Here is a 25,969-nt window from a genome sequence, read left to right as displayed (position 1 = left end):
TATCAATACTTTTAGTGTTGTCCTTTGACAAAGGATTGCGTAGCAGTTTACAATAAACAATGTTGTTTTTGTAATTATCGATCGTGTCATTCATAAAGATGCGTGCTTTGACTCGTATTGTCATGTTATCAAAGGTTAGATTTGACAAATCTGCGCGTCATCGTGGATGGCAGGAACTTTAATTGACATGAACGGTACTAACGTTTTATTTAACTATACATGACGTTCCCACATTATTGCTTTCTGTAAGTTGCTTGGAGCGACACTATGTCAGCCCGCGTAGCCAACGTGCATATCGTTCACGCTCCGTGGCGAACGAAACTCAACTGTCACCGTCGCACTAATATGGAAGAGTGATAAAGAGAGATGACTACGCTACGCTACGAAGCGTTAACGATTGTAACGTTGGCTACGCGACCGGACCGAATAGAATCTAGACAGGCTTTCAATGAAATTACATTTTGGTTTTGGTTTAGTTTCTCAGGGCAAAGCAAGTCAACAAAGTTAAGTTGACAGTTTTGAACAAATGAATCCTTTGGGTGTACTACAAAAATACAAAGTATGTTTCTATGCTTTCAGATATAACCCAGGGCGATATAATGAACGTACTTCCTTTCGGTAGCGTGATACTGTCATACAGGATACAAGGGAAATTTGTGAAACAGGAGCTGGGAGAATCGTTGAAAAAGAATCCATTTAATTTGCCACAAGTTGGAGGTAAGTAGATACCTACTTTCATCCTTAAAAGATCCTTTATGAATATGTTTAAATTTTTACAAGATAGATACTTTCCTTGTTCTGTCATATCTGTCCAACTGCATCGTCAGAACAGCACCATTTTGGCATATTATCATCAACTTCAAGAAATTCGAAACTGGGAAGTAGTTTCAGTGGTTATAAGAAGTACGTGTTGTGTGTGTGACGCGCGACTACATCCATATATATTTTGCTTTTACAGTTGTTGGTTTTATTATTGACATTGTTTTCAAAAAATATTTCCAGGTTTAAAGCTAACCGTGAATACGACGAGCAAAACAATAGATTCAATGTTAGTCAAAGAAGGGGCAGAATGGAAACCGATGGAAGACGAAAAAGAATACCAGTGCATTACACCACAATTTGTGAAAAACAAATCTGAGGTAAATATCCATTTACAAATCGGTTCTTTGTTTTGATCAAGGCTCGGAAACCGGTTAAATGTCTAAACCGTTGTCATATACTTGGCGCAAAACCTTTAAATTTCAGTTTCGCTCGAAAAACCGATATTTTTAAACCGGTTTTTATGAAAACAGCTCTAGTCAAATTAACTGGTTAAGAGCAATAAAAACCGGTTTCTTCCTATGTCGGTATCTATGTTTACATGACATGGCACACCACCAGGCCGGCCGGCCTCTCCCCGGCCGGGCTCTCGTCGCCCGTCGAATAAACTGGTTTTTTAGGTTACAATAAAGTTCTTAAAAAACGTTCGCGTTCTTATAAAAGTTCGGAGGAAAACCGAAATAAACCGGTATTTACCGTTATTTTATAAACCAGTTCCAATCCTTGGTTTCGATATTCCAAATACAAAAATGACAGTTCGATTTCCTTCCTTCTAATTACTTATAGTACAAGTGTACATCCTCCCAGCAATGTACATAGTAGAGAATTACTACACTGTTGCTAGACAGAAGTTTATACACATTCATTAGCTATGTGTGGATGGCACAAACTATAGTAAATTGGTGTTATTTATCTGTCATGGCATCACCGAATGGGCCATACCAAAGACCAGCGCCGGCCTGTATGATGGCATTAAGTATCACTCATTATAATCTACTAAGGTCCAAGGTCTAGGACCTATTCACACCTATAGGACTTATTCAGTTTGGAACAGAGTTGCATTTGTTTTGTTTCGTTTCAATTTTCAACCAAAACAAAATCAACTCTATTCCCTGCACTATAGGTTCGAATTTCATTGGAAAACCTTGCATTTTCATTTGTTTAGCTGGGTCATAGAAGGCTAGAACTGTCCGGGTCCGGGCCGACGCATCCGTCATAGAAAACGAAGGACTCTGATCGTTCTAGATTGAGTCATCCTTAAATGATTGCTTTTTTCTGCCTTTGTTCTATGAATTTGTATATGTATGTGCATGTCTCTTATAAATAAATGTGTATTATTAATTTGCTTTTCAGCCTTTAAACACCAACGCCAAAGACGTAGTAAACATTGCAAATGATTGGGAGACTTTGACGAGTTACATCAAAAAAATCACACCCGTCACCTCCTCGGTAGACGGGCGACTCAAAATCCTAAGCTGAACGTGATAGATACTAAACTTTTTAATAAAGGGCAACTCATACGTGAAAAGGAATCCTCAACTTATGGCTCAGTAGGAAACGAGAGACTTGCTTACTTGTTCGCACTTGTATTACAAACTAGTATTGTTTTCAGCTATTAAACACCAACGCTAAAGACGTTACTCAGTTGGGCGAGGAATCCGAGGTGTTGACGAATTACGTCAAGAAAATAACCCCTCTTATACCCAAGTATGATGAGAGGCTCATAGTTCAAATTTGAATGTGATACTGATAATCGCAGGCTGAATACACTGTTCGTAAAAATGTATTTAAGATCCACCTGACTGTATTTTAGCAAATAAATGATTTGATTGATTGATTGATTGATACTTTTTACTTTAGGTATAATAAAATCAATGATTGTCTCATTTTAGAGACACGTTTGTACAGAATTTGTTTTTTTAATAATAAAATTTACCCTTATTTGCACAAATATTGTTTTTTTTTTCTAAGGAAAGAGATACAACAAGATTATTTTGATAAATATGTGCTAATAATTTATTTTAATACGTCCGTCCGTGGCAATGTTTAGCGGCGAATGCTTCTTGATGTAAGCTTCAAGCAGACTCTGATCGCGACCTATGACCTGTCGGTTGACCCTGTTGTCTTTGAACATCTGCAACAGAAAAAGAGACAGTATTAACATACGATTCATTACGATTTTGTGATGTTGATGGTACCAACCTTTATCATAAAAATATGAGACCAAACAGCCCAACATTACAAAAAAACAATTCATACAACTCGCCTCACCCCGCTCGCAAAGGGGCTCTTTACGTTCGAGTGCCACGTTGAATTGCGATAGAGTCCGTCAAACAAAACTAACTTTGCATTGAGTTTTACAGAAAAAAATGGGGCAGATTAACGTCAACTTATGATGTTTATGGTGACTTTTTCACACTTTGTGATAATAAAATTTGCACGGTCTTAGAAAGAGTTAGCTTGGTCTGACTTCACAGAGTATTAAGAGTCTGTTCGGAAAGAAAAGAGTCGTAGAATGTATTGGTTCCCGAACATTTAGAATAGAATAGAATAGAATATTTTTTATTCGTAGACACAAACAAGACACATTAAATTACATGATATAACAAAAACAAAGGAAGTATAAAGTGCCACGAAATGGCCTCATCTCAGCATGTTGTTGGTGGCTTCCAGCGCTGATCTTCCGATGAGACCATCAAGTGAGAAAAATCACGAAAGGTAACAGACAAGAAGGAAAAAGACATAAAATAATATAGAGTGAACAAATTGAAAAATAGATAAAAGATAACGACTAAATTAAGTAAAGATTATTTTTACATCAAGCATCGTAAACATAACACTGTATCGGTCCGGTCCAACCATACCTTGGCTGAACATTAAAGCTGCATACGCAACAAGCGCCAACGGTAGCTACACGAACTAAAAGGCAATGACAGACCAGACCAATATCGAGCGTCCATTTTATCAGTTTACAAGATTTTTATATTATGAAAACAGCATCAGAGATTTCACGACTCTTCTCTTACCGTACAGACTCTAGACACATGACTGAATTTAATAAATCTTCATGGCGCATGGGCCATGAGAGCATCGGTCCTGATCTGATTGCTGCTCTTCCAAGTTTTGGTGGGGGTGAATACAATAGTAAAAAGTTAGGTTCTCGTTTGACGTGGTTGTAACTATATAGTAAGTATGAGCGACCTCTTAAATTCTTCGGACATACTATGCGGTTTCCCACGTCTGATCTGAAGTATAATTTTAGGAATAATGAATGGCAAACGTACTCGGAGTGGGGGTATATATCAGATGGTCGAAATCTTTAAAGAGGTCAGCTGGCAGCAATCTGCACAATGAAGTTCATACGGCTTATAACCGCACAATGTGGACGCGATCTTCAGCAATTAGGGCACGAAATACAAGAAGAAGAACTATGTATGTAAGCAAGACAACCATGGGTAACCAAGCATCCTTACCGTGAAGCCGTCTCCACCATCGGCCAAGTAGATCGGGGCAGTGACTTGATACATCTGGTCGGGCTTCAGATTAGCTCCATTTGTCGTGGTAGCCGATGTGACTCGACTACCTTCGGGCAGCGTAACGTTGTACACCACGCGCAGTCCTGGAAAAAATATTTTAACTGTATTTTCTCAGTCGTATACCATTTTCAATATAGTTGTTTTGTATTAACCTTACATATGTGTGTGGTGCTAAAAATTCTTGGTGCAAACCTCGCTTGTGCTGAATAGAGCGTAAAAAAAGTTCTCGAATAACATTCAAATATAAATTGGCTAATGGTTAGTATTCCTGTCATTACACAGACAAGAGGCAAAGTCAGCTTCGTGCTTCAAATTTGACAGCTAAGCAGTAGAATGTAAATGGTACTGTACGGCTTCGTAAATTATGCGGTATGTCTGATTTTCTAAAGGAGACTTTAGATAATTCATTGACTACAAACAGCGCCTTCTTCATCAGCTGTTAAACTCGCGAGTACAATTTTTTCTTGCATATTTACATCTTATACAATCAATCAATCAATGAATCTTTAGTGAATCCGTCTAAGGTTGGTCTGAGGTAACCTTTCAAAGACTTGTAAAGAACAAAGTGAAGGAGTGTTAATATAAACGTCATATTTTAATGGAAATTTTATAATAATTTGTCATTGCAAATGCCATGTGGAGTTAACTTGGCCCGACTCTATTGGATTGTCTCCCGACAATAATTCAAATTGGAGTTGGCACGTAGAGAACCTTCACTTGATCAGTCAATTGCATTCATAGAAAAGGATCTCGAAATTGGAACGTTTACGCACTCATACGTATATTGCAATTGATCTTGTACGTGCCAGCTTTTCATGCAATACGTGATAACAGCACGTACAAGTACACATTGATAAAAATACCGGGCATCTATGAGAAATAAAATATTAAAGCTAGTCTTACAGTAATTTTAAATGTCATCATGAAGCTCTTAACATCTTAACAGATAATTTATGCAGCGTCTGGAGGACATAATTAGAGTGAAAGAGAAAAATACCCGCAATTGACGACCTTCGATTTTCGTGATTATAGCCCTGAACGTGAGGGACAATGTCTCTCGTGGCTGTAGACACAGCTGTAGATATAAGCCAATGCGGAATTCTTCAAAGAATATAATTAAGTCCAACTTACCGGACACCTGAAGAACCCAAGGCCCTTTGAACGGCGTGTAGGCCCAGGCATCAAGCACACTTCGCTCCAGTGCCTCCAAAACGTGTTTACCCAGTAGCTCAAACGTCTCTATTCGATCGTTGTAGGGTAAAAGTTCAAAGATCGATCCTTGGCTGATTGCTGTAAAAAAACGTACACTGTGAATTAAAAACTTATCGATGCGTGGCAAAAAAAATATTATCGACTCGTATTGACACCAAAATATCACATATTAGGAATGGAAAAAACAATCTATTTATGTGTATTTATGGTATTCATAAAATAATTTATGTCCAGAAGTGGCGAAAGCGCTGAAAAGGAGCAATCTTTCTTCAAAATTTCCGGTTGCAATTTTTTCAACGATCTGCTCATCACTTCAAAGCGACTAAGCTGGTAATCAGGTGTTCAACGTACTATTTCTCAGAGATGGCAATGACACCAGGCCCAATCCAAGTTGAGTAAAATTGTGGAACTGAACGTTTTAGGTAATAAATGATTTCATTTTAGTCTTACCTCCCTTGAGTATAGACGATTTGATGTTGCCCCGCTGGATAAACGATAGATGATCTTTATCCGCCTTTATTACAGATTTGGCCTGAAAATACACATTTTAATTGAGTTTTGTACCTATACGTAATACAATTTTTTAAATCGGTTTATAATGACGGAGTTCTATTCTATTCTTAAATATGATCATCAGTCCACTGCGTCAGAGGTTTATAACGTAAAGCAGTTGAACGGTAAAGAGGCTGGGTTGTCCTAATTAATTTAGCCTTTTGTCCATGAGTTCGTCTGCGTAGAATTAGTGCTTCCATGTTACCTTTCACCCCTGTTCTCACCCCCTTATAAATTTTCATGATAAAGACCTTTTTCGACACTCAAACTATCTCCATGTAAAATTCCTTCTAAATTGGTTTAAGCGCGAAGCGAAGAGGTAATAGACAGACAGCCAAAGTTACTTTCGCATTTATGATATTAGTAGAGATTTACATAGGAAGATTAACATACGTGATCGTTGAAGGCCTCGACCAACACGTCTCCTAAAGCGCATTCGCCGAACACGCAGTCCTCATAGTTGAGCGTGGTCTGGGTCTCGCCTACGGGCACGCTCTCTGCTTCGTGAACCAGCTTGGCATATGGAGCCAGTTTAGCTTTGATAGTTTCGTCTGAAATATTGTTTAGTCGTTTCAAAGGATTTACTAAATCAAGTACAGGGTTTGGGTTATTTAGGATCCTCTTAAACACCAATAAAGCTTTTAAAAGGTCTTAAAAAGGATTAAGTAAGTAACCAATTTATTTTTAAGCAAGTAAGTTTCATTGTCGATAGTGTTCCTCACAGTGCAAGCCAATATTGAAGCATTGAACTGCTGACGACACTTTTGATTTTTGTTTAGATATATATATTTTTTTTACACTGTAAAATGAAATGAAATAAATGAAATGAAATGAAATGAAATGGTTGACACCAAGCTATGGAACATCATCTGACCAAAAATCGACTTCCTGAATTCTTCTCTCTCATTTAAAAACTCAATATCACATTTTTATAATACTTAGTTTAGTAACGTTCAATAATATGAACTTGATGAAAATCATGACGAATTGATCAAACGAATGAAATGATATTTGCTATCCGTGCTTGGACTTAATGCAGTTATCATAAAACTAATGATTTTAAAGGCATTTCAAGTGTTTTGTTAAGTTGTTGCCCATGTTAAGCATCCTTCAATAATTCTAGAATAAAGATTACCTTCAGCTATGGTCCGATCAAGGAATATAGGTCCGCCATCATGCTTCACGTACTGGCCGCGGAAGTTGAAATACACGGACATATTGCCCATGTATTTAGTAAACGCTGATGCTTGCACGATTAGCACCTGGAAGCACATATTGTCACGTAAATTCTCGGAAATACTCATGCCATCAATTACCAAGCTCGGATCGTTTACTGCAAATTTCCCCAGGATAACTAACATACTTTATGCTGTAACAACCAATCTTCAAGAAAAACCACAATGGTTCCGTCTGATCTTATGTATGTTTTACAAGCTCATTCATTATCATACTGTAGGTCCCGGCGTTGGTTCCACATCGTTCTAATTCTAAGGCAGTGACTGGGTCTGCCATTGTCAACTGACCTAGATTCGGTACTAGTGTTTATTCTGTCCAGGCTAAGGCTTTAATATCTACAAGTCTACGTCTACCACAAACTCTGCTGACTACTGACATTCTAAGCTAACATTGTTCTCTATCAAGCAGTCAGATATCGCTATCTGGCTTTGACTCTAACGCTAAAGATAAAGTTAGGCTGGCTTGGAAGGTCCATTGACATGGTGATCACTGACCTGATGCTTGTCAGCAACGTTCTCAATAAACACGGGATAGGGGCCAGCAACGGCCTCGCCACTAGGAGAGGGCCCGTTCCACAGTAAAGAGTGGCTGTGGCCTCCGATGATGATGTCAATGTATTTCCCGTAGTCGCGGGCCAGCTGCCTGGAAATACATGTCACCAATTCAATATAAAAGTAAGTATTATAAATAACTAAGTCGCCTAGTCACTATTATTGTTTTCGGCCTGAAAAAAGTAGGTCAGCCTGGAGAAGAAAGTAATATTTTTGATATTACTTTTCCCATTTATAGATAGTCATGGCAAACTTTTAGTACACCAGAGCCTAGTGCAGTTATATAGCCACTGCTGCGATTTTGTAAGTGTCCCGTAAAACCTTATCTGTTAAGAAATAAAATGAATACGCTGCAGGGTGAGAAACTTTTTTTTCACCACACTTTTTTAACTGGTAAAAGCCCTCTTGATTGTTCAGAAACTAATGAGAAAGTTGTATTTTATCCACAAAGTAATGAGATGAAAATTTTTGAGTTGTTTCCTTATGTTAGCTGGAAGAATTGACTTTTAGGTTTTGGTATTTGTATTTGTATTTTTTTTTCCAAAAAAAATTGCCTTGTTTATTGTGATTATACGTAGTAAATTACACTTTTAGTTTAATTTTATGTAACAATAACTTATACATAAACTTAAAAATAATAATAAAAACTATAAATAAACTTAAAATAAAGGTCCTATAAATAAAACACGTCCTCCAAGTCACTGCCGATGGGCAGTGTGCCCAGAAGGCTGGCCGCATTGCCACGTTGAATGGCAATGCTAATGCGTTGAGCAAGATACTGGCAAGCCTTCATGGTCACCTGTGGCGTCTATAAGGCGCGCGGCTAAGTCCCTGATTTGGATTTGTTTTGTTTGTTTTTTTTGGTACTTATTTCATAGTTAGTGTTTTCCTCGCGTTGGTGATGTGGTGATAAATTTTGTTTCACTCGGAAGCAAAATTTGTTTAATCCTCGTGCCTTGAAACCCTCGCAACGTCCCAAGATTCAATTTCTCGAACCACTCGCTACGCTCGTGGCGCTTAATCTTTCGCTTGCTCGGGTATCAATATTAGCACGAGCGGGTAAACAACAACTTTGCCCACTTGTAAAACAAATAACTATAGTATGAGTTAAGGTTATGCGACTTTCCTGTAGACATTATAAATACCTATACAGTGTATTTTTGATATAACCGCAAACATAAACTAGACGTTGGTTTTAAAGCTATAAAAAAATTCGAAAGATTTTTAAATCTAGTCTTAACTACCAGAGCATAATTAATTTTTGAAAATATCTCGAGCGGCAATGTATTTCGTACATCATAGTCAATTGTGACAGTTATGACGTCGCGTCATTAAATGCAACGTTTTGAGTTAAAACAAAGTAGTGATACATTGCTTGCTGAATTCTTTTACATGGAAAAATAAAAGTCGTCCAATTTCTTATAAAACTATGAAAGTGTGTTCATTAAAGCCTAAATTAACTAACCCTTTGATTATACGGTCGTATAAAAAATACACGCTGTATATACATGTTAAACCTACTTCTTCTAATTTGTACAGTAAATTATTTAGGAAAATGTATCCAAACCGTTAATCGTTATGTCCACAGAAGAGATGCGAGTTTACCCGAACGTTTTAGGACCTGCAGGCTGCAGGTATAAGTTATAGTTTAAAACGATTCCCAAATTCAACGTATAAAAATAAATTATTGGTCATACTAATAAATAAATAAATATTAAATAAATATTATAGGACATTATTACACAAATTGACTAAGTCCCACAGTAAGCTCAATAAGGCTTGTTTTGAGGGTACTTAGACAACGATATATATAATATATAAATATTTATAAATACTGAAATACATAGAAAACACCCATGACTCAGAACAAATATCCATGCTCATCACACGAATAAATGCCCTACTATACTGTAGGTATAGTTAGCCTTTGTTTATGAAAGCACTTGTGCTGACATCAGGTACCATTTGTTTCAGCACTACTTGTTTTTATATGCAAATTTACATTATGCAAATAGCAAGCCATAACTGACATGCCAACATATACCACTTTGTTGCCATTTAAAGAAGTAGATAACATATTTTATTTTATTTTATTTTAACAACAAAATTACACAGCATTACAGTATATACTAATGCACTGCGAAATTTTGAATTCTGCGAAAATCATAGGCTCGTCCTGAAAGATCGTGAACTTTTATAGTAAATGGTGTAACAAAAATAGTGGGGGTCCATTTAAGCATATTCGGTATCTTTTTCTGATTAGGAAAATGGAGACAAAAAATTTTTTTGGATGCGATTTTTTTTTCTATCGTTGCAGGTCCTCCAAGTCTACCAACCGTCCATTCAAAGGCCAACAATTTTTTGAGTCAAAATTTTTTATCTTCTACTTTTTCCTAATCAGAACACGATACCGAAAATGCGCTTAAACGAATCCCCACTATTTTTGTTACACCCTGTATTATATTACCTAGCCAATGCTTCATCATTAAAATATAATACAAATCCTTTGAGCGTTTTATATATTATGATTTATTTATACCACTTCGGTGGCAAACGAGCATACAATACAGCCCAACTAGCATTTGCAATGTCAAAGTGTGGATCAAGTCAAAGGCTACTTATAGTTAAGAGGAAAGAGGACGGCTGATTCAATATACAAACGTAGTCCCCATTTTCCTCTCTTGATATTGACTTTATGGAAAATATTTTTACATATTTTGATGTATATTAACCATAGCTCCATGATTTTTTTAGGATGTTATTGGCACAGTGAAAAATTAGGTTTATAGGTTTTCCTTTTTTTTCAAAATTTGCAAAACAAAATAATCTACATCAAAATCAAAGTGATTTGTTAAGATTTAGTTAGTGGAAACCGTTTTCTCCCGAAATGGAATTTCAAAAAAATCCGTTATTTCGTTAGATTCGAAAAGCTATTGGCGCTTGTTGCGTATGCAGCTGTAATGTTCAGCCAAGGTATGGTTGGACCGGACCGATAGTGTTATGTTTACGATGCTTGATATAAAAATAATCTTTACTTAATTTAGTCGTTATCTTTTATCTATTTTTCAATTTGTTCACTCTATATTATTTTATGTCTTTTTCCTTCTTGGCTGTTACCTTTCGTGATTTTTCTCACTTGATGGTCTCATCGGAAGATCAGCGCTGGAAGCCACCAGCAACATGCTGAGATGAGGCCATTTCGTGGCACTTTATACTTCCTTTGTTTTTGTTATATCATGTAATTTAATGTGTCTTGTTTGTGTTTACGAATAAACATTATTCTATTCTATTTCTATAATATATAAGCTTCCCTATTAACTACAAACTTTCAAATATATAATCCTACCTAGTTAAATAGTGTTATCATACAAACGATAAACGGTTTAAAATAAATGATCTTGAACTGTCTATAAATAAATTATAGATTTAGATTTATTTATTAGGTACACAACATATGATTGCAGATCTAATTACATGCATATCAATTTATATACCATCGGCAAAATAAAGGATGTCTCACGCTAGAACAGTCCGGTCCTCCGACACTTCGTTTTCTATAGAAAGCATCAATTCAATTCAATTTGTTTATTATTTTTAAGACAACAGTGATCTCATTTTTCATCACGTGATCACCGTTCACCCGTCATAGAGAACGAAGTATCGGACGCCTCGGGCCGGACCTGAGGGCCTACCGCGAACCACGTTCGACATGTTGCCTCTCTGTCGCACTTGTAAATTTGTACGTAAGCGTGACAGAGAGGCAACACAATAATGTATGGAAATTATGACGGTAGATATATCTGTCATCCCGATATATTACATTACATACGGTGTTGGTCGATAAACGCACTGTCGCCCGCGGTGTTTCCGGGACCATACGACCTTACTTTCAAGAACAGAACGTACTCCCAGTTTAAATGCACAACTCACTTGCAACCCCTCTGGTGTTGCAGGCGTCCATTGGCGACGGAAATGACTTATCATCAGGCGATTTGTCTGCGCGTTTCCCTCCTATATATTGTTATCTACCTACCTATACCTATGATAATTTCACAGAAAATAATACTAAAGAATAATAATACTACCATACAGAAATGACACTACAACAGCGAAGTTTAATAGCGATTCAGGGACGAATCATGCTATCCCTTTCTAATGTATTGCACTATCCCTTTCGAATATTTAGGGTTGCCAAAATTCAAGTCATTATCTTATCAGTGATCGTGCACGCATAGGGACGTCATTTGTGCCAACCCTAATAATTGCTCGGAGCAATACCGAGCCGAACGGAGCCGAGAATAACCGAAAGGAGGAGTGTCGCCCCACTGATAAGGTTAACTTACTTGTCGATCTCCAACCCGCAATGAGAGAGTAGTATGATAATGTCCACACCCTGGTTAGTCAGGGTCTCGGCCTCTCGTTTCGTGGCCTCGCCGGGGTCGGTGAACTCCACGTTGCCAGCTGACGAAAGAGTCTGCAAATGAAATAAGCTTGTGTTATAATAAATACTGATAAAATTTTGTCACCTTTTCACACGATTGTGCACTACACTACAGTAGGTACTGGAACAATAATTTTACCTATATGTCACAAAGATCATGAAATAAGAAATAACTTTGAGGGCTCCTCTACATGATGGCCCAGCGTAGGCCAGTCTAAGGGACCCAGCTATGCGGTAGAATGAGATATCAATATCACTTGCTCCCTCTAACGCATAAATGCGTCTCTTGGACTGGCCTACACTGGGCCATCGTGTAGAGAAGCCATGAAATAGATAATCGTTATGAGTTCCGCGTGGGTGCGCCGTTTGGTATGTAATATTGTTACAAACATCCCGTTTTTCACATTGCGATTGTATTTTCTGAAATAGGAACTTACTACATAGCTATTTGTTATTCTTAGTAAAAGTACCTACTTATACTAGATATTGTAGTAAGTAGATGTCTTACGTAGGTACGTGACTCAACTCAACGCTATTTTTCAAGCAACATAATACGTTATTTAAAGGTTTATTATATTGACGAAGCCTGTGTTGTGGATTTTACCACTGTCTGGGTACGAATATATGACATACTTAAAATTACTTAGATGTTTTAAGATGTAAGCTAATGTGAATCAATGGTGGCTGGTAATTTGAGGTGTTAAATACTTAAAGAATATTAAATATTGATTACGTACATACTTCTCTATTCGTATGTAACACATCCGCCAAGTTGTATACCATCTTACACACTGTTATCTGATAATTCATAATTATTGCATAGATATCAAGGTCCACCAACGGTCAGTCAGGTTTATTATTATATTATACATATACGTAGATTATACATAATGTTAAATTCAGCTGTCTAACTTTGGTCTATATTAACGGCACCAATAATGGGACATTTAAGAGAAAATTTTGAGTATTTTTATTATTTCACAGACACCTGTAAAATACCTACCGCTTTAAAAGTTGAATATCCAATTCGTCCTTTATGTTTTCTATGTATTTAATGAAATTGCAATTGGTTTCAATATTATTAACCAATTAAAACTGTAGTTTTTTGCTCTAGTCATGTCATGGGATGTATGGCACCATTCATTTTCAAAATAACAATTACCAATGAAAAATTAAACTTAACCAGCTCTTTGGCTTTTGTTTATGGTAAAATTTTGCACGCGATTAAAAACTGATGGTAAATACTTGTTTTACAGAATTTGTCTATACCATCCCATTACATGGTGCCTGTTCCAGTATAGGGGTGTTTACTAAGCTTATCCAAAAGACAAATATAGCACTGGTAAACACTGGTACACAACAGCAAACTATTCAGGAGAAGCTTAAAACGTTGTAACATTATTATTGTTTATGAACAATTCAGATCACTATGAGATATGTCTCATGATCTGAAAGTGGGTCATAGTTGATCTATAAAGTGCGCAGAAAGTAATACGTGTGTGCTCTAGCGCACAAAAGGTGGTGTACCTACTCCGTACTTCTCTGTGCCCCCGTCCCATGAGCAACTAGGTGGAAACAAATGGAAAAATATTCTCTATTTCCCTGCCTGGAACAATTGGTAATTATTCTAATTTTACTGATCCCGCGTTGGATCTTTTTTATCCAAAATGATGTAAGTAAAGTGTTCAAATTAATTATTTTTTTATTTCTTTTGTTGAATTGTGTTTACGTTGATTTCATTAGGCAGGTACCAAAAGGAAGACACAAAAAAAAATAAACCACGAACTTGCACTGAATAAGCAAAGGCAGAATCAGAAAAGTTTTTACGACATTAAATGGGTTTTTAAAGTTAATGACAGGATTCATCTAATTGAATTAAAATATAGTAAGATTAAAATTGTTTATTTTACTTATTAAAAATGTCATTTAATATTTAAATTCTATAAAATAGTTGGCAGTATTGGCAGTTTTAGAATGAAAAAGTAAAAAATTTAAAAGTAAGAGGCAATCCCGCTGATTTTCATACTTTAAGGAACAAATCATTTTAAAATTACTGCAGTTTTTAAAATATGTAGGGTGTCATAAATATTGCAATATAAATGTTTTTCATTGGGGATTATTTATCTTCAGACATAAGCCTCCGCATGCAAGTACTGAAACCAAAGGAAAAAATCATGGCCGTTAATTACTGATTTAGCAAATTTGCCCTGTCTTGTTTGCCTCGCATTCGATATGAAAAGTAGAGTGTCAAACTCGGATGAAAGGCACCATTTCCGTACCTTGACAGAAATGGGTGTCTTTCATCCCTTGGTTAACAATCTACTATTGAAAGGACTTTTCCGACGAAATGTCACTCTCATATTACGTATAAAATAAAAAAATTATTAATTTAATATATAAATCAATGAATGTTTCAAGCGTAAAACAAAGTCTTACTCGAAATTCCATACCTTGGTATCCTGCGTGATCAAACCAATGATCCCAATCTTCCTGCCCTTCCTCTTGATAATTATACTGGGCTTGAACAGTCCCTGCAGCGAAGGTTCTTTGCTGACGTCCATGTTAGCGGCGAGGACCGGGGCCTTCAGTGCAGAGAGGTAGGGCGCGAGGCCGGCGGGGCCATCATCGAATTCGTGGTTGCCGATGGCCTGAGAAAAGGTAAAGTTTAACCATCAGGTTTGGACATCTGTGTTAGAGAAGTGTGAGGCCTACTGGTTTTTGTGATTAGATGATTACTAATAGCGTGACGTGAGAAAGGACAAACTTTCCAAAATTTAAATGTTCATTATCAGGCTTTATATTCTATATATCAGAACCCCAAGTGTAAATTTATTCGATAGCGTGACGTGACGTAGGTACGCGTTTGCGTTAAGACTCATTTTGTATGGGATTTAGAAACAGCGCGCCAAGTGGGACGTTTTGGAAACTCAAAATCCCATACGAATTGAGACAACACAAACACGTACGACGTACGACACGTTACGATATCGAATTAATTTACACTAGGGGTACAGGCCTTATTATCGCCGCTGTATTTAAAAAAAACATGTTATTACTAGTGTTTAGTAGCCACATCGTCCTCTGACACATTTTCGATTCAAATGAGGACATAGGTTTATCATTTTTAGAATGAATATTACATATTATAGGACACAGTGAATGCTTTATTATATCATAGATAAGATACGTACATACATCAGACGTAAGAATTACGAGTAAATTTCTTTTATCGAGACAAGCGATTAGGTGGTACAGATATGCCGCTATCTGATAGACGTTTAGATAACCTTAAAAATATAATATTCATCTCTATTAGCATACAGGGTGAAACAAAGATAGTGGGGATTACAAAAAAGAACAAGAAAAAAATTTTTGTCGAGAAATTTTTCTATAGGGCCGGTCGTCTTAGTCTGACAACCCTCCATGCAAAGGCCAAAAAATTTTCGCGTAAAAAAATTATCATTATTTTTTTCCAATCAGAACACGATACTGAATATGCTCCTAAATGCCCACTATTTTTGTTACCCATTGTATTTATCCCACATTTGTCTGTAAATAACTCTTTACGACATAAAGTGAAATCGACTTCGAAATTCGCTAGGCATTTTGATCTGAACTGATTGCCTCTGTACTGAATTGTACTGCAAGGTTTCCCAACCATTTTTTGAGACTGCCTTCCGATGTCCGAATGATATAATATATGTTAATGTTAGGTAAACATTATCATATTAACATAATGTTTAATTTTACCGCTCCTTTTATAGCATTGCATGCACGTGTACATACGTATGATTTATAGGTACTTTATATGAGTTTAGCGTAAATCGAGACAAAGAGATAATCCATCTCAAAGGAACTAACTGTCAAGAAAGTGTTCATTATCCTCAACCAACGATACTTAACCACTTAGTTTGATAAAGAGAACAATTTGCTGTTTCCTTCTTCTCAAGATTGTCACTAAGTAGGTACAAGTTGACACGACTCTCAGTTTAATTTTAATTCGTTGACGTAAGCATCTTAATGGCCTATAAAATGAATATGAACGTGTTAATATTGTTTCACAATTTGTACAGTGAGTTGTTATCGTATAACAAATTATTTTTCACCACACCAAACCGTAAACCGGTAAAGAATCTCTTGATTGTTCAAAAATTTCAAGTTGAATATATTCAGATGAGGGCAGGATGAGGTGATGATGATAAACACCCACATGAGCATCATGATTTAGCAGATTCATGAACTGCTGCGTGATGTTCCACTTCAGCAGCGTATACCAGTAGGTCCCCTGGAAGCTGTCCCCAGCGTTCAGGAGGACGGCGTCTGGCTTCTCCTTCATCAGGACCTGGATCTCGTGGTATAAGCGAGGGAAGCCGCCGAGACATGAGTTGTTGTTGAAACGGCAGGACGGAGTGTCGACGGAGGTTTCCTCGAATCTGGAAGATATAATATTAATTAGCACGATGAAAGACTTAAGATTTGTAATAATTATAATTGAAATAAAATGATGAAAATGCTGATGAACGCATTTAGGATCTGGACGAAATATGCCAGTTACGCTGCTCCAGTTTACACATTTTATTGCTATTTTACTAGGCATTTCTATATTGGCCCCTCCATATCCATACTATACAATACAATACAAATCCTCTTTATTGCACAACCTCTGAAAATAATGTACATGGAAACACATAAAAAACATGAAGATAGAGGTAAACAACAGGCGGCCTTATCGCTACAGAGCGATCTCTTCCAGACAACCTTCCTTCCAAAAATTTTCCGTTGTAAAAATATATTATACATGTTTTTATTCAAATATTTTTTTATTATCTAACTGTAATTTGTATATAATCAAATTATCTCTTAATTAGTGATGGTAAAGTTTAGAATATACATTTTTTGTACCTGACATCGATATGAATAGTATTTGTTTTCTGTTTTTTTTTTTGTGCATGTGATAGTAGTTTATTTATGTACGAGTATGTAGCCAGTTACATAGCAACATTTTTTATTCCAGAATATAATAGATATAGAAGATATTTTCTTACCGTAACAATAGGGGTATCAAATGAAAGCTAGTAAAAATACCATTTCAAAAATATATGTAAGCCATCGGGTTTTTTTTTAATAATAATAATTCCTCTTGTTCACTTTGGTCAAAAGATGTATACTTACAACTAGAATAAAAAAAATCTTCATCCCTAAGAATCTTAACAATCACCAGTCGTAGGTAGGTATGTATACCTACGTTTAAAAAAAAATGAAAAATCGGTTAATTATTATCAGGCAACAAACGCCCAGAGGTCTAACACACATATCAATCATATCATAAACTTATTACACTAAACAATATTTTGGCCACAGAAACGCGTGGCTATAAGACACGACCATCGACAATCTTTTTATCCTGTCTCTCCATTGCTCGAATTAGAAGGAGTGAGACAGATAACGAAATTTCGATCTTCATATTTCACCTTAGGCTCTCGGGGCACTGCGTCGAAACGCTCCTAACATCTCGCTGGCCATTCATAAACATAATCGCAATAATAATGTTTATTTGTTTATAAATTACCAGTTAAGTACAAATATAGTCGGGCTCAACGGCAATTAAGTGTAATGTGCTCCGTAGTGCATGATCCTAGATAGACTAGGCAGAATGCTTGAGGTTGAGTGTGCTGTTTTACATTAAATGATGATCAAGAATAATGTTTTGGCAGACGATGTGGTAGCGAAATTACGGCGGCAGCTACGGATTGGTTGAAGGCTTGACTGCATGAATCTGCTTGTGTTATGGTAAATACATGAAAAAAAATTGGCTGTTTTTTTATACATTTGAAAGTTTGACGTTGACATTTTCTATGGGACTGACAATTTTTTTTCGTGATTTTGGGGTTGGCCCCATAACAAAAGTTGCTCGTATGACCTATACAGGGCGTTTATTTAGTCACCTGCAATAATTTAAAGGATGAATATATAGGTCATAATGAGCAACTTTTGCTAGGTATGGGACCAACCCCGAAATCGCGAATTTTTTTTTGTCTGGTTCATACATTTTGGCTGTTGACCTTGACATTTTCCATAGAAGAGTAGAATACTATAAACTTTAAAATCATGCCTCGACTCGACCGAGCTACAAGCGACCATCGCATGCGCTGACTTCTGAGGTCCTATCGCGAGAAAAAAAAATCGAAATATCTTTACCTGCCTCTCTATCGCTAGAATAGGCAAGAGCGATAGAGAGGCATTTAACGAAATTTCGTTTTTCACGGTAGGCCCTCTGGACGAAGGGTGACGACGTATTTCGGTCATTCTGAGGTAACCGGAGATCCTCAAACATCTAAACTCTTATTCATCCGAGAGACATCGAAAATCAAAATTTATTTTTCTGACTCCCTATTATTCTTGCATATTAGAGCGATAGAGAAGCAGATAACGAAATTGCGATTTTCTTTGTCCGCGGTAGACTTGCAGGAATACTCCATCAAAGCAAGCGACGCAGCATCAGGGCTCCCTCCGCTATTATGACTAAGTAGACTTTGAGGAATATAATTATTGTGTACGACCTGTGTGTATATGTATAGTTATACCGTTCTCGAGATCGTTCTCCGTTTACTATGAGGAATGTTTTCGCAGTATGTATATGTAATCATTTCGCGTTTGATTATAAATTACGTCAATTTTATTTTATTTGATATCAAAGCAACTTTCGGCGAATTTCCGCTCTCCTTGTACATTAGTGACGAGGAACGTCGATGGCTTTCTTTATTTGATTTGTCAATTGGTGATTTGATTTTATCTGTGTGTTTATCACGAATATTTAATCCGGAGGTATGGATGTTGTCTATGCATATACTTACGTATGTATTTATTTATGTACTTACTGTTTGGATACTATAAACATACATAAGTATGAATATCGTCGCCTAGTACCCATAGTACAAGCTTTACTTAGTCTGGCACTAGGTCGATCGTAATATTGTCCCCAAATATTTCATCTCATACTCCAAATTTACCCTAGAGATTTAAAGTTTTAAAACAAGGCAAGCGAAGTTTTACTTTGTCCCTGTTTGATAAAAACTCTCGAAGAATTGACTGAATTGATTACCACTTTACTTTTACCCAACTGCGTAACGCAAAAGAGAGTAATAGTTTCATTTCTATGATAATCAAAACCTAACTTTAATACCCTTATAATATTGAAATTTAAACCTAATTTTTACCTCTGAGAAAAATAACTTTAAAAGGGGAAAAAGAGGTTCTCAATTAACAATGCAAAAATATATATTTAATATACCTTAATTTTTTTTACATACCTTGCATGGAAATCATTATAATGCACAATGTCCAGTCTATACAATCCTTCATAAGGCAAAGTAAATCCGTGAACGAAACACACGAAAAACACAAAAACAAAATGACTCACATCCATTTCCAAAATTACGCTACAACAGAAAAAACGAAACTTGTGCGAAACGAATTTTCGTTAAATATTATTCCAACACTTGGTATAGTGAGACAATATTTTCATGGTCAACGTCTGGCTCGAAGAAAAAGCGAAAACAGACTGAATGCATAAAGATATTTTCAAGACCTGCTGATAATATGATAATTGATAACGGCCCATCGTGCATGTACGGACAAATACATATATCCATACGTAAGTCTGTAGGTATGTCTGTTTTTCACGACTAAGCTACTGGACCAATTTTAGTGAAATATAATAAGATTACTACGTAGAAAGGTGGAGCTCTACTTAAACGACATTATGGGATTTTTTAGCTTTTAAATTTAACCTCTTGGGGTGTTGGAGTGAGGGAATAGATAATATATCACTCAGGCTAAATTTCATACAGGCAAAGCTGTAAGCTTAGCTAGGTGTCTGTAATGCTGTATTCATTTACATAATAGATATATACAGAGGTATACCTATAACTAGTTTAAATCTAAAATAGTTAGGCTCTTAAGGCATTGTACTAAGGATGCTGGCGGCATGCTGATACGTTGTGCGAGGAAACTGCCATAGCTCTTCGGTAACCAATTACGTCAACCAGACGCTTCACGATTTCTGCAAACTTGTGCGCGCTAGGACCCCAGGGACCTACAGTTTTAACACCAAATCGTACAAAATGGTACATAAAGCAAATTACTTAATGTTATCTATATAATTGATAACAATATTTGGTGGTAATTTAACGGTACGTAACGGTATTTTTGGTAAGTTATCAAAAACAAAGGAATCCAATCGGTATTTTTATAATAATATTGTATATGTTAAATTTTGTCAAAGAGTTGTCAATTGTAAAAGAGATTAAATCATCTCTCGACTCATCATTGACAGTTGAAGTAGATATGGCGCTATACGAATTCGTATATTGGGGTAAGTTTGGTTATCAAAAGTGGACATTTGGAAATTCAGTAACTGCAAAACATGACGCCCCATCCGCATAGTGCCATCTAGATTAGCTATCAAACTCGAGGTCAAGATTTTTCTTACTTAGACGGACTTACTGCTGTGGCGTAGAGAGACAACTCGAAGTGGATCTTGGCATCCGACACCAAAGACCGCCATGCAGTGGCGGCACATGACCAAAACTTTATATGGGCAAGGTACATTGTCATAGTTCTTGGTTAGAAGATGCCGATGACGCCACCGTGATGTCTATTGCATTTGTAGTACTTAACTGCGGAAAAAGGTTAATTAATTCTTGCCTACTGAGAATGACCTCTTTTTTGACGTCGGTTAAATGACGTGGCCGACTCACTTCAATAAGCAACAAGAACGTGTTTCATCAAGGTCACTTACTTTCTTCACGTTTAACATCGTGTTATAATACGATACTAGTTTACATTGTTGTGTCGTTCCGTGTAAAAAAACTGGAGTAATCAGCGATTAAAGCGAATTTGCGTATAAATTTATCTGACACAAATTACTAATTATAGATACTTACCTAATATTTAAATTAGTTAGGTATTTGTTACTTTCCTATTGATTTAAATGGCTATTAGAGAAATATGATGACTAAGCATAAATAACTTCAAAACTGGGTAAATTAGGAGTTTTTTTGATCTAAGGGCGGTTTCAGACTAGCGTATTTTTACGCGCGTATACGGTCGTTTCGGCGGTACCAGCTTATACGCGCGTTAGATTTTTATACATTTCGTTTTTACGAGCTTACTCGCGCGTTTTTGTCCCTACATTTGGTCTATCTATACGCGCTTATACTCGTATGCGTACGCTCGTTACATAAGCGACGACAGCGCACTGCCAAGTCGAAAATGTGACGAGATCGACATCGTCATACAACATCTACGAGTAGATTAGGCTATTTAGCATTTTCTTTTCTCTTTATTACTATTTATTACTGCTGCACGTTTTTGAGAATTTTGATAACAGCGCCCTCTATGTTTTACTGTGTGAACGTATGTGTAGCTTGAGCATCTCGTAGAGTTTTGTCTTAGTGTAGCGTTGGCGTGGAGAATAGAATGCTAAACCTTCCTATCGGCAACAGATGGTGCTACTGTTACAGGTTCTGACACCATCATCATATTTTTAGCGTTCGTTGTCCCGGCTTTTTGCCACGGCTCATTCCCATGAGCCTGGGAACCTGGAGGGAGCCTGGGCCTCGCTCGGTAACTAATCCTGATTTGGCGTACGCACTAGTTTTTACGAAAGCAACTGCCAGCAGACGTCTATCCAAATAGTTACCTTTTTGTGAATGTGTGTATGAAAATATTTAATGCGCTTCCGGAAAATACAAAACCTCTGCCTCTAACCAAAGAGAATTTGAAATAGAAGTGTATTGTCAAAGAAAACTTACCTATTATGGTACCATCGAGCTGATCTGATGATGGACAAAGAAGGTAGCCATAGGGACTCACTGATAAAACAACGCATCCTAATTGTATTTGGGGTTTTTAGAATTGTCTCGATGAGTTTTAGTTGCTTGTGGAAAGTGCAGTCAGCTATAAAAGCTTGTACTAAAAATGATTATTTTGCCAAAAACTTATTCAAATAAAGAATTAATCGTTTGTTTTGACTTATGTATATATTCAAATAACAAATTCACAAAAAAAACGGTAAAACTTGGAGTTAAAAGTAGGTTGTTTGTAATCATCGATGTAATATACCATGTATATTACATCGATGTTTGTAATGCAGTAAAATGCCGCTTTTGAGCAGAAACAATAAAGTCGTACATGTAATTAATATAAGACAGGCAGAGTCCAGAGTAGGTAACAGCAGATGGACAACGTCGACACATGTTTCGACTATATTAGTAAATTACATATAACCTTATTGTACAGCAACAAGGTATATTTTCGATTAGTTGTCTACAGTCACTAGAAAAAGGGCTAGAAGACCACTTAGCAGTCTCTAAGAAACAACACCATGTGTGTCGTGTTCTCGCTCTCCTTTCTTGGGAAAGAAAGGGATGGTTAATATAAACACATGTAGTCACTGGTCATATTTCACTGGTCCTTATTGTCGAATGCATTGATTGCGTTGCGTTGCGTTGACATAAGTTTTGAAGTCGTGAGAATAATCTTTATTGTGGAATTTCATTACTTTCTTACAAATTTTTACCAAATTAAAATTGAGTTAGTGAGTGCACAATGGGTCACAGTCATTCAAAAGCTCAAAAAAAACGGTCAGTAGGACTTAAAGTTTGTTTCCATTTTGTTATTTCTATGTGATCTTTTATTACGTTGATTGCCGTGGCAAATATTTACAATAACTACTGAACTTGATTTGGGTACGGACGGATGCATTATCCCACAGTATTTCTGTTACATAATATAGGTTAATGTTAATGTCTTTATCACAGATCAGTCTTTATTATGCTCTTTACTGTATATAATATGTAATTGCTAACCGATGGAGGGCGAAGCGTCGCTTGAGCGCTAGGGCTAAAATGATTTCTGAATAAAAAAAATCAACTGATTGTGGTCCAATTTTGTAACCGGATTGCATAATTTAAAGTTTTTTTTCAAAATAGAAGAGCCGTACATTGTTTTAACCTATGCAAAGACACACCCGTATCCTATGATATCAAGTACTTACCAATGATTTATTGACTGTATTGGATTTTCTTTGATATTATATATATGGTTTTCTACCATATTGTATTCCTCAATAATATGTTATACCGGTTTTTTCAGGCCTGCTACACCGTCCACACAACGCTTGTACCCCAACTTAGCCGAAGAATTTTCAACCTACGGTCGTCCCCATGCGGTTGAATTTCAAGCTCCACCTGCTTACTCTCAAGAGGTTTGTTTTGGAAATACGATACCCACTTGGAACGCGCCAAGGTAAGCATTTTAGAGATAAGAAATGAGCATTCTTGCACGAACTTTATTGTATAAAGTACCTCAGTAAGTAAGTATAACTATAAGTAGTTAATATTTTAAAGTACGTTGCAACGGTGAAGCGTTCATAACTTGATCCCCGCCGGCTTACCTAATTTAACTAAGCCCCTTTTCCTTCATCAAATGTGTGTGTAGGAAAACCTTTGATGTGCGGACGAAAAACCAACACCGTGGCCATCCCATCGGCATGCCGCCGCACTGGGCTGGCCAATCCTAGTGGGCCAGTATGATGGCCCGTCGTGTAGAGGAGCCATTATGTTTGACGTGCAGCTAGGTACTGCTAGATAAATACCTATAATATAAGTCCTATATAGATGTCTGGCTTTAAAACTCTGACAAATCACTAAAAAAATATGTGACCTATAACTACTAACCTTACATTTGATTAGATATCATAGTTAAGTGGAATAGTTTTTTTTCACGATTTTAGGTTTTTGGGGTTGGTCTGTCTGTCCGTCTGACCGTCCGGGGCTCAGCTTACTTAGCATTAGTGCCAGAAAACTGCAAGTGGGCATTTATGAGCGTATAAATGAATCACTCCGACAAAACAGTAAAATTAAAAATATAATTTATTACCTCCCCTATGCTTTAAAGTAGGGATTCATTTTTAGAATTCCGTAGCCAAATGGCAAAAAACGGAACCCTTATGGATTTGTCATGCCTGTCTCTCTGTCCGTCCGTATGTCACAGCCACTTTTTTCCGAAACTATAAAAACTATACTGTTGAAAGTTGAAACTTGGTAAGTAGATCTATTCTGTGAACCGCATTAAGATTGTCACACAAAAATAGAAAAAAAAACAATACATTTTGGGGGTTCCCCATACTTAGAACGTGGATAGGTCTTCAAAAATGATATTGAGGTTTCTAATATCATTTTTTTCTAAACTGGATAGTTTGGTAAAATGTCCCCCCCCCCCCCCGCCTGTAGCTTCTAAAATAAGAGAATGATAAAACTAAATAAAATATATGATGTACATTACTATGCATGCTAACTTCCACCGATAATTGGTTTCAACGAGATCTAGTAAGTAGTTTTTTTTAATACGTCATAAATGGTACGGAACCCTTCATGGGCGAGTCCGACTCGCACTTGGCCGCTTTTTTTTTCGTTATAACTTTATATTATTGATAAGTATGGAGTGCCTTTGTCATTAAAAACAACTGAGGGTCTTCAAAAACTAATATTTGATTATATTTGTTTGTTGTCGGCCAGCAAACTGTGAAACTCGCGACCTAAACGCGTAAGCGCCATGAATTTCACGGCGCTTACGACGTTTTGGTCGCGTAGTACAGGTTGCGATTGCGACAATTTCATTGTTTGATATGGTTCCTCTGTAGTAATAATAACTCAATGGGTAAGGCTAGAGTAATCCATAGATGTGGAACTGAAATGAAAATACGAGCGTAATAGGGAGTATTACTGCAATGTTCTGCCGCCAGATAGCAGCACTATCACATCACATAAATCATAGAGTAACTTATACATAGGTACCTAAGACTTTTTTGAAGTTTTTACTATGACATTGATGCATCAAAGCCGTTTGTTTATATATTTGTTTATTATTTCATTATCTGGCCTCTTTATCGCTTGAGTATGCAAGAGTGATAGAGAGGCAGATAACGAAATTTCGATTTTCGTGGTTAGCCCTCAGAATGTGGTAGTGGCGCCCTCTACGCAGAGTTTTGCGTAATATCCACTATTACTAGTAGTGGTTCAAAAACTAAGTGTTTTTAGTTTTGCGAAGGTTTTAAGGCACGAGAGGTAAACAAACATTGCTGTCGAGTGGAACACATAGAATAGCTTCGCGATTCTAACGAAATAACGGTACTTTTTCTATGCAATTCCATTTCGGGAGAAAACGTTTTCCACTAACAAAATCTTAACAAATTACTTTGATTTTGATGTCGATCGCTTCAGCATAATATATTCTAGGTTATTAGGTTTCGCTTTAAACAAACAAAACAAAATTGTTTTACAAATTTTGAAAAAAAAGGAAAACCTATAAACCTAGCTTTTCATCGTGTCAATAACATACTAAAAGTCATGGACAGTGGTAAATATTTAGAAGTGGAAATACGTTTTCTCTTTTTGTACGGACGATCACGATAACTTTTAACGTCACTCCCCTAACCATGATTTTTGTTCATTTAAAGTTTCACGAAGCAAGATGGATTGCAAACTGAACCTATAGGGAATCAAAAAAACGGCGAAAAGAAGGAAGACAAATATCAGGTAAGAATAAACATGTTTATT

The 25,969-nt window shown here is 36.6% G+C and overlaps 2 protein-coding genes across 5 annotated transcripts in view; one reads left to right on the top strand and one right to left on the bottom strand.

The window, feature by feature from the left end:
- The window catches only part of LOC133529401 (apyrase-like), a 192,007-nt gene extending 189,237 nt beyond the window's left edge, over nucleotides 1-2,770 (top strand). For 2 of the 3 annotated variants that reach the window (XM_061867108.1, XM_061867106.1), the window contains 3 exons: nucleotides 580-717; nucleotides 1,003-1,139; nucleotides 2,173-2,770. In XM_061867108.1, the coding sequence (XP_061723092.1) occupies nucleotides 580-717; nucleotides 1,003-1,139; nucleotides 2,173-2,298 (401 nt within the window). In that variant the 3' untranslated portion in view covers nucleotides 2,299-2,770. The remainder of the gene's footprint in view (nucleotides 1-579; nucleotides 718-1,002; nucleotides 1,140-2,172) is intronic. The other variant, XM_061867107.1, reaches the window with a different exon arrangement.
- A 38-nt stretch (nucleotides 2,771-2,808) lies between these two features.
- On the bottom strand, nucleotides 2,809-19,911 carry LOC133529400 (apyrase-like). Of its 2 annotated transcripts, none has more exons than XM_061867104.1 (11): nucleotides 19,658-19,911; nucleotides 16,558-16,780; nucleotides 14,798-14,995; nucleotides 12,250-12,380; nucleotides 7,850-7,997; nucleotides 7,255-7,381; nucleotides 6,513-6,670; nucleotides 6,018-6,099; nucleotides 5,487-5,645; nucleotides 4,293-4,438; nucleotides 2,809-2,953 (listed from the first exon to the last, which is right to left on the bottom strand). In XM_061867104.1, the coding sequence occupies exons 1-11, from the start codon at nucleotides 19,771-19,773 to the stop codon at nucleotides 2,828-2,830; spliced, it is 1,614 nt and encodes a 537-aa protein (XP_061723088.1). In that variant the 5' UTR covers nucleotides 19,774-19,911; the 3' UTR covers nucleotides 2,809-2,827. The 2 variants fall into 2 exon arrangements, with proteins under 2 accessions (XP_061723088.1, XP_061723089.1); XM_061867105.1 differs by having other exon boundaries at nucleotides 19,768-19,904.
- Between the last annotated feature and the right edge of the window lie 6,058 nt (nucleotides 19,912-25,969).

The sequence above is a fragment of the Cydia pomonella genome, chromosome 20, assembly GCF_033807575.1.
Source record: "Cydia pomonella isolate Wapato2018A chromosome 20, ilCydPomo1, whole genome shotgun sequence".
In the NCBI taxonomy this organism is placed as follows: Eukaryota; Metazoa; Arthropoda; class Insecta; order Lepidoptera; family Tortricidae; genus Cydia; species Cydia pomonella.
Note: the sequence above shows the minus strand (reverse complement) of the source record. Positions and strands in the feature narration are given on the sequence as shown.

Coding starts and splice junctions, on each gene's coding strand:
- LOC133529400 (XM_061867104.1), bottom strand. CDS start 19,773: ATGGATGTGAGTCATTTTGTTTTTGTGTTTTTCGTGTGTTTCGTTCAC. Junction 7,382..7,849: donor ACGTTGCTGACAAGCATCAG/GTCAGTGATCAC, acceptor ATGTGCTTCCAG/GTGCTAATCGTGCAAGCATC. Junction 4,439..5,486: donor TTGGGTTCTTCAGGTGTCCG/GTAAGTTGGACT, acceptor TATTTTTTCCAG/GACTGCGCGTGGTGTACAAC.